The 16,108-nt window shown below is 35.9% G+C and overlaps 1 protein-coding gene across 5 annotated transcripts in view; it reads right to left on the reverse strand.

Moving 5' to 3' along the window:
• Positions 1–16,108, reverse strand: part of CSDE1 (cold shock domain containing E1) — a 43,478-nt gene that overhangs the window by 10,373 nt on the left and 16,997 nt on the right. For all 5 annotated transcript variants that reach the window (XM_058176872.1, XM_058176873.1, XM_058176871.1 and 2 more), the window contains 10 exons: positions 15,811–15,939; positions 15,265–15,390; positions 14,849–15,061; positions 11,904–12,044; positions 11,648–11,806; positions 10,464–10,571; positions 9,755–9,930; positions 5,114–5,226; positions 2,234–2,353; positions 1,461–1,639 (listed from right to left, as the gene is read on the reverse strand). In XM_058176872.1, the coding sequence (XP_058032855.1) occupies positions 1,461–1,639; positions 2,234–2,353; positions 5,114–5,226; positions 9,755–9,930; positions 10,464–10,571; positions 11,648–11,806; positions 11,904–12,044; positions 14,849–15,061; positions 15,265–15,390; positions 15,811–15,939 (1,464 nt within the window). The remainder of the gene's footprint in view (positions 1–1,460; positions 1,640–2,233; positions 2,354–5,113; positions 5,227–9,754; positions 9,931–10,463; positions 10,572–11,647; positions 11,807–11,903; positions 12,045–14,848; positions 15,062–15,264; positions 15,391–15,810; positions 15,940–16,108) is intronic.

A 16,108-nucleotide genomic window follows, 5' to 3' on the forward strand; every position in this document is an offset into this window, starting at 1 on the left:
TGTTTGCTCCGGGAAGTCGGGGGGGAGGGGGTTTTTGGAGGGAGGGGGGAAGGAGGGGGAGGGGAAAAATTTAATTGTTGTTGTAAAACCTTTTCAATAAAAAAAAATAAGTTAAGAATGTTTTTAAATTTCCCTCTTTCTGGCATGGCTTTGTGATGAGACAGAAATACTCAATTTCAACCTACTTTGCAAGAAAATTGCTGTTACCATTCCCATCTTCATATTTAGCTGAATGTGGCTTTAGTGCTGTAAATGATTTGCTAATGAAGAAATCGACTGGATATCACTGAACAAGGAGACTTGAGAATGAAGCTGACAAAATTGGAGCCTAATATAAAATCTCTCTGAAGCAGGCATCAAGTACAAGGATCTCACTAACTTAAGTAGATTAAAGCTGCAATCCTACATTTTCCCAGGAGTAAGCCCCATTGAAGACAATGGTAGTTACTTCTGAATAGACATGAATAGGATTGCGTTGCAAATATGATCTTTAGGTGAGCTCAAATTGTATTTTGAATTTGTTAGGTGCCTTTATTTTAACATGTATAGTAATTAATATGATCAAAGTATTACAGAAAAAGCTTTCATTAAAATAATTTTATATTTATTCATTTTAGTTCTCTATTGTATGTTTTGAAATGTTATTTGCTGTTTTTTCATACTATTATTTTTTAAGTTCCTCATACTTCTACTGTCTTTCGTTCTTTTATTTTTCTCTTTCATGGATGCCATGTTCTTTGGAACCTTGTTTAAACCAAGTTAATGGCCTTTTAGGCTTTCTTCACATGAGTAGGAGTTCACTTTTTGAATAGTAAGAATTATATGTCAGGGGGGCATCAGGATTTTAGAGAGGCTTAGATGGGGCATGGCCAAAAAAAGGTTGGGAACCAATGCTTTACGGTATCTGCTTTCTTCATGGTGCTTGTGCAAAAAAGGAGGAGGGAATATCCCTTTTCAGACTAACGATGAAGATAAAAAGGTGCATTCCACTTTCATATTAAAGTACCTGTCTAAAATTTGGCAAGTAGTAGCCTCATAAAAGGAGAAAATACATCTGACAATGTCATCTAATTGTGGTAATTAGATGCCAAAGTAAGCTATAAGTATTTTTAAAAATTAAAATGACTACTAGCAGATAGCACAAAATATGCTAGGTAACACTGGCCTCAGCAAGGGCTAATATATCTAAAAAAATAATTCGTTTAAACAAGTAACTTTTGAATAATGTTTGGCTTTAATTTAATTATAAGGAGCAAAACCCACACCAACTAGCACTGAGGTTACCTAGTTGGATAATGAAATATCTGCAAGCAAACAATCAAGCTCAAAGAATACCAAGGACTCTCCATAGTTCAATGCTGAGCTACATATATTCTCTTTGGAATATATGCATCGAATTGGAAATTTATTTTTTTAATATACAAGCAACACAAGCTATGCATAAAGAATTATCTTCTTACCTGATCTTTCACACATTCTACAGTGGCTCTACGGAAAGCTGTTATGTTGCAAGCCATTGTTTGTCCATTCTGACCGAAGACACAAAGCTGGAATTTTACGGTCTCTCCTTTCTGCAGACAGTCCCCTTTATTCGCCATGCCAACAATTCCAAAAGGATAGACCTCACCTTTCATTTCTCCTAGAAAAACACACAACACCAGAAATGTTCTTTCATTTTAAAAAAAGTAGCTAATACAGAGAATCCTCAATTTGCAACCACAATTGATCCCAAAATTTCTGTTGCTAAGTGAGACATTTTTCAGTGAATTTTGCTCCATTTTACATCCTTTCTTGCTACAGTTGTTAAGTCATTCACTGCAGTTGTTAAGTTAGTAACACAGTTATTAAGTGAATCTGGGTTCCCCATTGACTTTGCATTTCAGAAAGTTGCAAAAGGTGGATCATACGACCCCAGGACAGTGAAACCGTCATTAATACAAGTCAGTTGCCAAGCAATTTTGAATTTTGATCATGTGATCATGAAGATGCTGCAACAGCTGTAAGTGTGAAAAAGTGATGTCGCTTTTCAGAGCTGTTGTAAATTTGGTCACTAAACGAACTGTTATAAGTTGAGAACCACCTGTATTCTAAATAAATACTGTTCTATGAATTTATACTGTTACAGAAGAGCATGCAAATCCTATTACAGCTAATGAATTCTAGACTAAAAGAGTTACCTAATACATACCAAGAATAACATATTAAAAGTACAGTGACGATACGTATTACTTACCATCCTCCATGACTTCAATCATTCCTTGGTATTCCGTTTGGGCAGGATCTACACTCCTGAGAGGGCGAATAACTTTACCCGTGTAACAAGTTGGGTCAGCTTCATCTGTGATGCCATTTACTGCAATAAAAGATCAATAATGCCATTTACTGCATTAAAATTACCAAGTTTGGCAAAACAATGTGCATAATTTGCAAAAACTATATTGTTTTAACTTACTAACATAATGAAGTAACTCAGAAAACCACTGAAATCTATGTTGAATGTGCTTATTAGTACTTTCCTTCAAGAGTAGGGCCTGCTTTTGTTTGTTTGATTTTCTATTGCAACAAAAATTGACTGGCTGACCGGCTTGTATACTATGTATGTATATAATCACTAAAACGAGTTGTGGTTGATAACCAAATATATTACGCTACAGAGAATTCACTATGAAGAAACTGCTTTTTAATTCAAGGGATAAAAACACTCAATTTTGTTACAATACCAGAGCCTTGGGTTATACCAAAAAGTTGAATAATTCAGGGAAGATACAGGACATACTATAGTAAAACATACTAACTTTTACTAAATTGCATAGATATAGTTACTGCAGAGAACAGGTATGACGTACATACTGTTTCAAAGCAACTTTTAACTTTGGATCTGAAATGCAATACATCTCTAGTTTTCATTTTCTCATATACAGATATACAAACACACACTATCTATCTATCTATCTATCTATCTATCTATCTATCTATCTATCTATCTATCTATCTATCTATCTATCTGAATATATCCTAAGCAAAGAGGTTCCTCCCAATCTCCAAGCGAGTTGGTGTCTAGCTTACTGTGATGGAAAATCAGAAGTCTGCAGCTAGAATAGCTGGGAAAGGTATAGTTAACCATTTCATCCAGAAATCTTCATCCTCCTAATAACAGCAATAGCACTTAGACTTATATACAACTTCACAGCCCTTTCTAAGCGGTTTACAGAATCAGCCTATTGCTCCAACAATCTGGGTCCTCATTTTACCGACCTTCGAAGAATGGAAGGCAGTCAACCTTGAACCTAATGAGATTCAAACTGCTAAACTGCAGGCAGCTGGCAGCCAGCAGAAGTAGCCTGCAGTACTGCATTCTAACCACTGCACCACCGCAGCTCTTAATAATCATAAATTTGCAAGTTTTCTTTTTTTTAATGTCAGTCCAAAAAGAAAAAAAGAAAAAGTAGCAGCAGACAGACAGACATTTCCTCGTTTCTAGAAAGAAGAATATTGCCTCTTTGATACTGAAGTTACTGCGGCTGGAAAAAGTGACAAAAATATTTAAGCGGCTGATCTGATAGAAAACCAAAATAAAAGGGAAAAGGGGTAATAGGATTTCTGCAACAATTTTAAACATATAGCAATTAAAGGGGGAACAGGATATGATTATTGGAGAAGGGGAGAAAAGTTAATAGAATGTATTACTGACTTATTGGAAATATATGACAAAGTAAGATTATCCTATATCTATTAGCTACAAAGACAGGTCTTCTTATATAATCCATCCTAAACCAAGAGGTAGACAAGGAAGATTATAGAAAATAGACCTGTTTGGCTTTGATAAAACCACTCTGGATTGACCTGAGGAGCAAGACTAAGTAGAAAAAGGAGATGTATTCAAAAGGAAAGAACACAAAAAGACTGCATTGGACTTGAATATGACAAGGATAAATCTTGCAAGGAAAATAGGAGCAAGTCTATACAGGAGCCTAAGGCTGTGTGAGTTGTGTACACATATTTCAGGCCAAGGGCCACTTCCAGCTTGTAAGAGATTTACTAGGAGCTATTTTGTTTTTTCTCCTTCAAGAATTTCTTCTCTGAAAAATTTACACAAAGTATGTAGTATGTCAAATGCAGCTTCCCTTCACATAATAGATAAGACCAATCTTTAAAACACACTGCATATATAAAACTAATATTAGTTACGAAATTAATTGTGCATGCCAATCAAACTGCTACACATCTTATATAGCACATGTCAAAATTTGTCAAATAGAAACATTTGAGTCTGAAAGTACTAATTGTAAATAAAACTGATCAGAATGTCTGGGAAATCTTGTTAAGTATGAGTTATTCACTCACAGTGGCTACTATTATAAAACAAAGTATATTAAGAGTTGTCTGAACCTTCAAGGGACTCCTTCTCTGCATGGGCATATTCTAGTTTCAAATGGAGTGCCCTCTAAAACTGCTGCTATAAGTGTACTGATATGTGTCAGGATTAGGCTCTCCAAGCTTGGGAACAGTAATTTAAGTATCTGGCAGGTGTGGAAAAGGTGCAAGAGCTACTTAAAATACATCTTTAAGAAGAGACATCAGATCTGACTGACTATCCATGACTTTAAGATGTTGCTTGATTGCCTCTACTTCAGGCTCATATAATAGCAAATGCATCTGAATGAAAGAAAAACCTAAAACTTTGGTTTCTTATGCATCACCTTGACCCATGATGAAACGTTATCAGAAAGAACCTGGTTAGATCTACTGAGAAGAAAAATAGTTTACTATGTAAAGAATCTACTTAGGCATTGGATTTCATCTACTTGATACCATCCTCAAAACATAGGACTGCATTTGAAATCCAACAAGGATTCAAATATTTTTTTACATCCTGTTTTAGATTATTGGAGCTGTAATATGTAAAGTGCTATATTGAGAAATATTAATATGGTTTAATTGATTCTATCTGCTCCTGGATTATCTATGTCACTAGCATGTAATAAAGTTACACTCAGAAAAAGACATCCATAAAATCGTCATTAAGTATATTTTCTCCTTAACCCTCCAGGACTAATGTTTGTTTAAACAAACATTAAAGTAAAACAAAAAGCAAAAAAAGAGGGAACTTCACCTGCATGTGTCTTGTTCACTTTCTCTGCACTGACTTTGTTTCCTTTGCCTTTCGATAAGCTGTATTCAACCATGTCTCCAAGTTCCAAGCTATCGATATCACCACAGAATTCACTGAAAACAATCACACAAAAATCTTCAATACGCATAAATATGATCTAAAATGTTACCTCCAGCAAAACAGCTGAACATATAAAGCATAATGTGGAAATCAGCCACATTAAATTTTGGTTCCCCCAGAAAGCATCAATATTTAACTGCTACATAAATTTACATTTTAGAGAAATAGAATTTAGAGACACGTACCTTAAAAAACCTCTTCTTTGAAGATTTCCAGTATCTTATTCAAAAATATTAACATATACCATATACAATCATGTGAAAAAGTAATTATACCCCATATTTTTTTTTCTTTTTTTAACCTATATGGACATATCAATACTTTACCTTCATTGAAAACAGTATATCAAAATAAAGATGACATAAACACAAAAATGAAAACATGATGTTGAATAAATAATGGCAAACTCAATTTAGCAGAAATGCTGTTTCTTTTTATGAAAAAAGTTAAGTACACCCTTGACTGCAATATTTGGTATTTTGCCCCCTCAAGGTGGTTTATCTTATAAATGTCTGTCAGTTTCTCACATCGACGGGAAGGAATTTCTTCCCACTGCTTCAAGCAGAATTTTTCAGCTGTGGAATGTATAAGGGATCTTGCATGCACGGCCCATTTTAAATCACCCCCAAGCATCTTGGTGGAATTTAGATCCTCTTTTGTCTTTTTCCCCCCAGTCATTCCTTGGTGGATTTACTGGAATATTCAGGGTCACTGTCATATTACAAGATCCACTTTCAGTTGAGTTTCAATCTTGTGACTGATTGTTTCACATTATCCTCAAGTATCCTCTGAATACTATGAAGAATTCATAGTGAATTCTGTGATAGTGAGCTGCTTGGGTCCTAATGCAGTATCCATAAACCATAAACCTAATGCAGTATCCATAAACCATAACATTTCCACCACCATGCTTTACATTTTGTATCAGGTTCTTCTGGTGAAGTGCTGTCTTTAACAAAAGTGGCCAAATAACTCTTTGCCTCATCAGTCCAGAAGCACACTATTCCAGAAGCCCTGGTCTTTGCCTAGGACCAGGTTTTCATAGAAATCTTTACTCTTGCCTTGATGTTGCTGACACAGCACCCATGCAGATCTGATTTGTGCAGCTTCTTTCTAATGGTAAACTCATGCACTTAGATAGCAATAATGGCTATTGGTCATGTGATAAATAATGGCTAAATGATGGATAATAATAATAATAATGGATAAATAATGGATAAATAATGGCTATTGGTCATGTGATAAAAGGGACTCTTTTCAGCATTTTGCATTCTGCTCTTGGGTTGAACTTTCTGGGATGTCCAGGCCAAGTTGACAATTGTTTGAAATCTTTTCCATTTGAATGATTGGTGTCCAACTATTTGATGATTTCTTTATATGCAGGGGTAAAATCCAGCAGGTTTACAGAACCGATAACGGAAATTTTGAGCAGTTCAAAGAACCGGCAAATACCACCTTTGGCTGGCCCCAGAGTGGGGAGGGAATGGAGATTTTGCAGTATCCTTCCCCTGCCACGCCCACCAAGCCATGCCCACAGAACCGGTAATAAAAAAAATTGGATTTCACCACTGTTTAAATCCCTTCCCAGACTTATAGGTATTTATAACCTTATTTCTGAAGGCTTCAGAGTTCTTTCAATCTAGGCATGGTTATATCACACATTTCAATAACAAAGAACAAATTAACTGAATATCTGAGGTTTTAAGTTACGTTGTCCCTCCCAAATCCCCTAACACTGATCTAATCATCTGCACTTGGTCTAATCATCTGCACAGAATTTGGTGCACCTGATTCTTATTTTAAGTATTTGAGGTAGTGATAAATTTAGCGTGTACTTACTTTTCCCACGTGAGAAATTTGCATTTATGTTTATTTAAATTATATAATGGATCACAAAATGTAAATTGTGTATTTATTTATTGGCCACTCATCTTACCTCAGGATAACTCTGAGTTCAAGAAATTAGTTATATTATATCTTCTTTGTTAATATTGTTCAAATGAAGAGCAAGTATTTGTATGTTAAAATAAGTTGAAAAAGTCACAAATATCAATGGGTTGTACCTTTTCATATGATTATACATGTCACATGCAAATTCAACATGAAAGCAATTTCTTTATTATTTTCTCTTGCTACAATGTTTTCATTAATCAATTCAGCTTCAACTAAGCTAATACATCAAATACTAGGATATTACGAAGCTTCAGATTTGAAGGGGAAACAATTCCTAAAAGTATAAAAGGCTCATAAAGCAACTAACAGCAACTCCAAAATGCTGTATGTTTTTTAAGGATTATGCAGCTGCCCTTCACAAGGCAGCGAGATCCTGTGGAAATATGTGTTTGGTTCAAAGAGTTGCCAGGTGCTACATGAGCACATTCCAAAATATATCTATCCCTTCAAATCTAAAGGTACGTACAGTCACACCACATAGTACTCTATATTCACTATACTAATGGGAATTTTATTAAATAAAATACTGGTACTTTGGTTTTTTTATTGCTTCACAAGAAAAAAACAAATTCTTTGTTAATGCTACTGAGTAGTTTGTTGAGAGTGGAGGAGGCAAAAACAAATTCATGTTTTTATTCTGACTTCCACACAATGAATTAGTATTAAGCTTCTATCAGAATAATACAATATACAACATACTTTCCCTTAAGCTCTCAGAGAAAGACATATGGATAAAAAAATACACAGGGCTATATCTCATTAGATATGGCAGAAAAAAGCATGCTGCGGGTACCATCAGCTAGGAACCTGCATTTGGTCAGTCCTGAGATGTGCTTTCTGTGCCATAGTACCTACATTATGGAGTACTGTTTCCCCAGAAATTAGATTAACTCCATCCCTTTTGACATTCTGGAAGATCCAATATCTGGTGATGTTATCAGGCCCGAGGATTTCAGGGAATTAAGAGACTGACTCCATTGCTGAGTTCTTTACAATTATCCCATCTTCACTTAGGGTTTGTATATATTAACAATATTTAGTTTTTATATCTTTTATATTGTTGTTGTTTGCCACCCAGAGCCACCCTTTGGTGAGATTGGTGGATATATAAATGATAAATAAATAAGTAAATAAATAAATATCATGTCTCCATGTATGAGGCTTTACATGATATTCATCAGATTTCTATACATTACATGGTATATACATCCTGTGTGATTTTTTAAATTTACAGACTACCAGGAAAGAGTATCTAACTGATTTTTGTCTATATTAGGACTCAGCCGCATCAATGTTAAACTGTTATATACACTTGAAAAATCCTAATATGGGATGAAATCAGACACAAATATTACCTCCTGGTTTTAAGCTTCTTTTTCACAGCAGAATGCACATATGCAGTTATTTTGAATCAATATTCTAATCCAATATTAGCATTAGGAAAAACAAAATAGAGGGTTGTTTTTTTATTTTATTTATTTTAATTTAATTTAGGAAAATTATATTGCTGCCTATTCACACATGGCAACTCAAAGAGGCTTAAAAGCCTCATATAAAAAACAATAAAACTAATAAAAGAGAATCATATAATAAATTAATAAAATAATAAAATAACCCACAACCGCCTGCCCTGACAAGCCATTTAATGGGCTCCTTCCCATTTTGCGTTCCCTAGGCCGCTGGCAGAATCAGGTCCTAAGCGCCTTCTGAAAGAGTATTAGTGTGGGGGCCATTCTAATCTCTGGGGGAAAGATGTTCCAGAGAGAGGGAGCCACCATGGAGAAGGCCCTTCTTCTGGGTCCCACCAGGTGTATCTCCCTAGGGCAGGGGTTCCCAACCAGGGGTGCGAAAACTTGGGTTTAGAAGTTTAAAAATTATAGTGTATATGCATAATTCAAAACAGGTATTTACTTTTGTAAGGGATGCGAGAATACATCAGAAGCGTTCTAGGGGTGCAAGGTATAAAAAAAGTTGGGAACCCCTGCCCTAGAGCAGAGATATCCAACTTTGGCAACTTTAAGCCTTGTGGACTTCAACTCCCAGGCTTAAAATTGCCAAGGTTGGAGACCTCTGCCTAGAGAATGGGACCCACAATATTCTTTGCCTCCCCACTCTGGTGGGTTGGGTAGATGTGACTGGCAGGAATCGTCCCTCAGATAACCTGGTCCCAAGCCATGAGGGGCTTTAAAGGTGGCAACCAGCACCTTGAATTTTAATTAAAAAAGGAACAGACAAACTACTGCATAAAGCAGCAACAATTTTGGATACATCATCTGTGGCTAAATTTGTGGATAATCCAATGAATAACCCAATGAGTATAAATCAACAGGCATTATGTTAAATATTCATCCTATATATAACTGGCAAAAGTTTTGTCATCAAATCCTACTGCATTGTTTTCTTAAAATGTGCATTTTCCTTTCAAGTGATATATATTTTTCAAAAGAAATATTGTAGTTTTTGAAAAAAAACAATAGTCTTATAAAGAGATTCTTTGTGGTTATGTAAGAGATGCCACAAAGACTCCATTTTCACATAATGTAGTCAGTCTTTACTAGTATCACTTGCCTGTAATGGAAGAAGATCTCCTTATCGTGATTGGCTGTTTCAATAAATCCAAAGTTATCTTTAAGAGTTGCAACATATCCCAAAAGTCTTTTTGAACTATAGTTTCTACCAAGCAGTCGAACAGAAGTAGCTGTTTGCAACCCAGTTCTTTTTACTTCAGAGACTGTAAATTCAACCTGTACAAAAAAATGTACCTATTAAAAATAATAATGCTTTCTGGAAGGGTAAGACAGGCTACCTGTACTTTAGGAGTAATTTATCTCTATATATTTTCTGCCTTCTAAATAAAATGGCATATGTTCCTATTAGATCTTTCCTGACTATTCCCACACTTAACCTTTCTTTTTATTTTATCATTAAAGTATCAACAAGGAAAAGTTAAAGGAGGCTACTTGTCTTACTTTAATGCTATCAAAACAAGTGTTTTTATACTGATCAATGTTTACAATTTAATTTTTTATTAAAGAGTCTCATATAATTTGAAGATATTAGTAAAATCTAATTTTTATACACATTTTATACAATTAATATACACTTATAGATGGGCCTCTGTCTTATAATTTCAACTATTATGTGAAAATCATAAGAAAGATAGGATTGCCAATATTTTAAATATATATAACTAAAATAGCCTTGATTAGTCATTAGCAATAGTTGTAAAGAACAAATTACAAGAAAATATTCCAATAATTACTTATTAATATATCACCTTATCTCCTATCTGAGGAGTAGTAGATCCTTCCACATCTTTAGCCTGATAGGGAATAGTTAGCTTTTCACCACAATCATCATAAGCAATTATTCCCTCTTCAGGTTCCTAAAAAGAGAAGCAAGAATGTCAGAAGTATTGTTCTTCAATTTATCCACTTGGCCAGAGTCTAATAACACAAATGTGGTTTAATGGCGTAACTATTCAGTGCCAAGACAAAAAATGCAATTTTATATGATCTTCATTTTGTAACAAGTATAGTATCTTTACTGCTAACAAGAATACATTAACATTGAAAATGTATTGTACATTTAATTAATCATCCAGGTCATTCAAAAAGTCTGCTTCTGAAAAATAGGTTACTAGTTTTCTTTGATAAATAGAACCTTACTAAATTAAAACAAAAGCATTATATAAACAATTGCAATGAAAACAAAATCTTATTCCAAATGATGAACTGAAACATTTTTATGTATAGAATTCTAAACTAGTCAGTTTATCTTCCTTGCAGACAGCTGGACATTTGCATCCTTTTAGAGGGTCCTTGAAACAGGTTTATCTGTGTCCTCAGGGTCACCAGAGTAGGAACCAGGAGCACTCAGGTGAACCTGAGGACACAGATAAACCACCAAGTACTTCAAGGACCCTCTAAAAGGATGCAAATGTCCAGCTGTCTTCAAGGAATATAAATGCTTCCATTCCCCACTATCTGGTCAGAGCTGAAGAAGCTTCTTGGATGAGAAGTGAAACGTCTTCAAAAGAAAAAACAAGAAAGTCCAGTTACCTCCTAAAAAAAAAAAGGGGGGGGGGAGAAAGCATCTTTGGGACATTAATTATGATACTGCAGAGTAATTTATTTATAGTACAACCCAAGCTATGCTCTTAAACTTATTTTATTTATTAATTTGGAAGGAGGGAAGACTTCTGATCTGATTTGAAGATTCACCACCACCAATTAAGCCATTCACTAGATGTAATATGCATTTATAACGAGCATAATTTCTATGACTATACCAGAAAGCTACAACGAACAAGAGGCATTAGGCTACCTGGATTTGTGGTAATAGTGGGGACAATATCATCAAATATTCATAATTCCATGCACAGAGGATAAAACTCAATCAAATCTTTTCTGAAAGGCAATTATACAGATTTGAAAAAGGGGAGGAATAAAACAGAGCTACCTTTTCTTTGCCTTTATTTGGACTAGTGGATTTAACAGAAGTGGCTTCTTTTTCTATAGTGCCAATAAAACGATGATCTGATTGGGTGTGGAATGAAACTGTACCCTTCGGTAGTTTTTTAATCCTTATAGCATGATTTCTTTGAGCAGACAGCATATCCTGAATGGAAGAAGCAAATTATTACCCGAAGAAGCAAAGCTTCCTAAGCTTCCTAAATTTAGTGTCCCAAATTCTACATAATTATGATTCTACTTACAGGAACAACAGTAAATTCCACTTCATCTGAAATGTGGAGCTGGTTACCATCTAAAATTTCACTGAAGTGAAAGAACATGCGTGCATCTCTATCAACACATTTAATGAAACCAAAGCCATCCCTCATTGCAGCGATCACACCCTATAAAAGCAAGATATATCGGTTATCACTAGAATGAAGAATTCTTAGAGGATATATATCTAATACAGGAGCAATAAAGGTGTTTGGCAAAATATCAATTCATACTGAAAGTGAAACAAAGAAACAATTTAGTTAAACAGCTAGGATAAAAACTGGGACAAAAACAAGCCTGTACTTTTAGTTGTGCAAGCTTAGGCTTAAGGCCTATGAACACTATTATGTCCCCAAGTACAGTTGCCTCCTGAAAAGGGAAAAAAAAAAGGGGGGGAAGCATCTTTATGACATTAATTATGATACTGTAGAGTATCTTTTGTATCCTTATTTAGCTCCTAATTTAAACATTAAAAAATATTCTTATTAATAGACTAACGCCAATAGCAATAGCAGTTATACTTACTTACTGCTTCATAGTGCTTTTACAGCCCTCTCTAAGCAGTTTACAGAGTGAGCATATTGCCTCCAACAATATGCGTCAATATGCCGCGGCTGACTGTTGGAGGCGAGTTATTGGCCCCAAAGGAAAGGGTGCGCAACTTGGGTGTTCTCCTGGATGAACGGCTGTCGTTTGAAGATCATTTGACGGCCGTCTCCAGGAGGGCTTTTCACCAGGTTCGCCTGCTTTGCCAGTTGCGCCCCTTCCTTGATCGGGATGCCTTATGCACAGTCACTCATGCTCTTGTCACCTCGCGCTTGGATTATTGCAATGCTCTCTACATGGGGCTCCCCTTGAAGTGCACTCGGAGGCTTCAGTTAGTCCAGAATGCAGCTGCGCGGGTGATAGAGGGAGCTCCACGTAGCTCCCATATAACACCACTCCTGCGCAGACTGCAATGGCTGCCTGTGGTCTCTCAGGTGCACTTTAAGGTTTTGGTTACTATCTTTAAAGCGCTCCATGGCTTAGGGCCTGGGTACTTACGGGACCGCCTACTGTTACCTCATGCCTCCCACCGACCCGTACGCCACACAGAGAGGGACTTCTCAGGGTGCCGTCCACCAAACAATGTCGGCTGGTGGCCCCCAGGGGAAGATCCTTCTCTGTGGGGGCTCCTACCCTCTGGAACGAACTTCCCCCTGGTTTACACCAAATATCTGACCTTTGGACCTTTCGCCGCGAATTGAAAACGTATTTATTTATTCGCGCGGGGCTGGCTTAAATTTTGTTGTATTTTAAATTTATATTTTATATTTCTAAATTTTATATGAATTTCAATGGATTTTTAGAATTTTAAATGTTTTAAAGTTTTTCGGCCAATTGTATAATAAGTTTTTTAATTTTGTTTTAATTGTATATTGTATTGTTTGGGTTTTTATTCTGGCTGTACACCGCCCTGAGTCCTTCGGGAGAAGGGCGGTATAGAAATCTAATAAATAATAATAATAATAATAATAACAATCTGGGTCCTCATTTTACCCATCTCAGACAGATGGAAAGCTGAGTCAACCTTGACCAGGTGAGATTTGAACTGCCGAACTGCAGCTAGCAGTCGGCTGAAGTAGCCTGCTGTACAGCACTCTAACCACTGTGCTATCTCGGCTAACACTGTATTTATTTCCAAGAATGTCTCTGGAGCCTAGAGGCATTCTTAGGAAATAAAAATGATTGGTGACTACCCTAGCTCTTTGTTATGAAGCATACGCAGTTAACTAGAAAGAAGGATAATGAACAAATTAGGATGATCAGGCCCTAGGACAGGGGTGGACAATTAATCTTCCCAAGGGAATACATGAGAACCTGGGACAGTTGTGGAGGGCTGCCACCACCCTCCCATCCTCGACTGCCACAGACCAGACAGTGACAGCAAAAAAGAACCAGATATGGCTCATGGACCATAAAATGCCCAGGTCTGTCCCTAGGCATACAAAGATTTTTACCAGTGCTGTTTATATATATCATGATTTCAAAAACCCTGCAATGAAAGCCAGTTTTATTATCCCAACAATAGATCTAAGCTGAAGCTAGAAGGACTTTGCTTAATAACAATCAGAATGTGGTAGAGAAAAGTGTCAAAGCAGACTTCTCAATTTGAATCTAATCTCCTAACCTGTGCACTATATCAACTCTCCAGTAGCCACACATTTATACTATGTTCAACCCTAACTATATAGGGTCAGCTGTTTTAAATTTCACTGCTTCTCCTATAGAACCCAGTTAAGACTAGTGAACTTAATAGGCAGGAATACACCCATGCAAATAAGAAAGAAAAAATACACATCCATCTCACACTTACAGAAAACCATTATGGAGGGAGGAAAAGCGATTAAAAAGGACAAAGACATGTAATGGAATGCTTATTATTCTAAATGGATGCAAAGAAAAACACAAATTTTATAGCAAGGCTTTAATTTGCAACTTAGACACTTATAAACTCCATGGTGCTCTCCGAGCTTGGTTGTTGTCTTGCAGATGTTTCATTACCCAAATTAGGTAACATCATCAGTGCTACTGATCAGCTACTGATGATGTTACCTAGTTTGTATAATGAAATGCCTGCAAGAAAACAAGCAAGCTCAGAGAGCAACATGGACTCCTCATTTCAACCATGAGCTACTCTCCTTTATTGGTACTTATAAACTCCATGCTTCAATTTTCTATAACTTCTGCTTAAGTGCACAGCATTGCCTCCTAAGATATTTCCCTAAAAGTAAAAGCACTCTGAACTGATAAGGTGCTGACCCATCACTACATTCATCACTATAAGAAATTTGGCACCATGATACAATCCTAGTAATACAAACCCACATAACTAAAAGGTATTATGCATTACAATTCCAGCTTCATTCTGCCATATTTCTTAAGTGCTTACCATTTCTCTAGCCTCATTAGTAACTTGAAAAGTATTGGGAAGAACTTCAATATTAGTGGCTCGTTCCAATTTGTCACGCCGATCTGTTGAAATGTTGAATTTAACGTGGTCACCTTCCAAAAGTGTCACCTTTGATTTTGTATCTTTGTCTCCAAATGGAAGTTCTTTAGGAATCACAAAATCAACTTTTATGCGTCCAGGTAATGGGTCATTCTAATTACAACACATAAGAAATTTAGATAATGCTGATTGTACTCAACCTACATTTTCAATTATTCCGTTTTTAAAAATGTTTTCCCAAATAGCAAGCATAATTCACTAGGTCACTTTTACCACATTTATCAGTCCCTTATGACAGACATTTAGAGCTACAGCATTCTGAATAAAAATGGGAAAATTTAAAAAGCATTTGTTACCTGATTTTTGTTGGGTACTTTTGGAATTACTTTCGTTACAGTTCCCTCAAAGTGTTCAATGCTAATATCTTCAAAAATAACAGTTCCTTGAGGCAAAAGTCTTACATCAGTTGCAACTTCTTTACCCTATTAAAGGAACATTTATTTATTTATTTATTTTCCTGCCTTTATTGTTTTTATAAATAATTCAAAGTGGTGAACATACCTAATACTCTTTCCTCCTATTTTCCCTACAACAACCCTGTGAAGTGAGTTGGGCTGAGAGGGATTAATTCAGAGGCAGAGTCAGCTTTCATGCCTAAGGCAATACTAAAACTCAAAGCCTCTGCTCTGCCTCCTGGTTTCTAGCCTGGTGGCGTAACCATTATATTTAACTGGCTCTCACTGAGATCATTGAAAAAAAATTATAAACCTCATGCAAAGCATAGTCTAGCAATAAGTCACACGTGTGTGTGTGTAAATAAATAAAACCAATTAATTGTATTAAGTTTAATCTTTAATTGTATTAAGTTTAATATAATTGAAATGTATGAAATTTACTCTTACATTTCTGTCTTTGATTGTGAACTCCACATCATCACCAGGCTGTAAGGCTTCTAGGTCACCTTTAAATTCACTATAGTGAAAGAATATCTCCTTTACAACATCACCTCTCTCAATGAATCCAAAGGCTTCCTAAGGGAAGATTGCAGTTATTTAGCCAAAATGCCTTCAAACATTCATTAAGTTACTTGACAGATCTAGGCACTACAGGTAGTCCTCAACTTATGACCATTCTTTAACAACCATTCAAAGTTATGGCAGAGATGAAAAAAATGAGTAATGTTTAGTCCTTGCATATATG

The sequence above is a fragment of the Ahaetulla prasina genome, chromosome 3 (assembly GCF_028640845.1).
Source record: "Ahaetulla prasina isolate Xishuangbanna chromosome 3, ASM2864084v1, whole genome shotgun sequence".
NCBI lineage: Eukaryota > Metazoa > Chordata > Lepidosauria > Squamata > Colubridae > Ahaetulla > Ahaetulla prasina.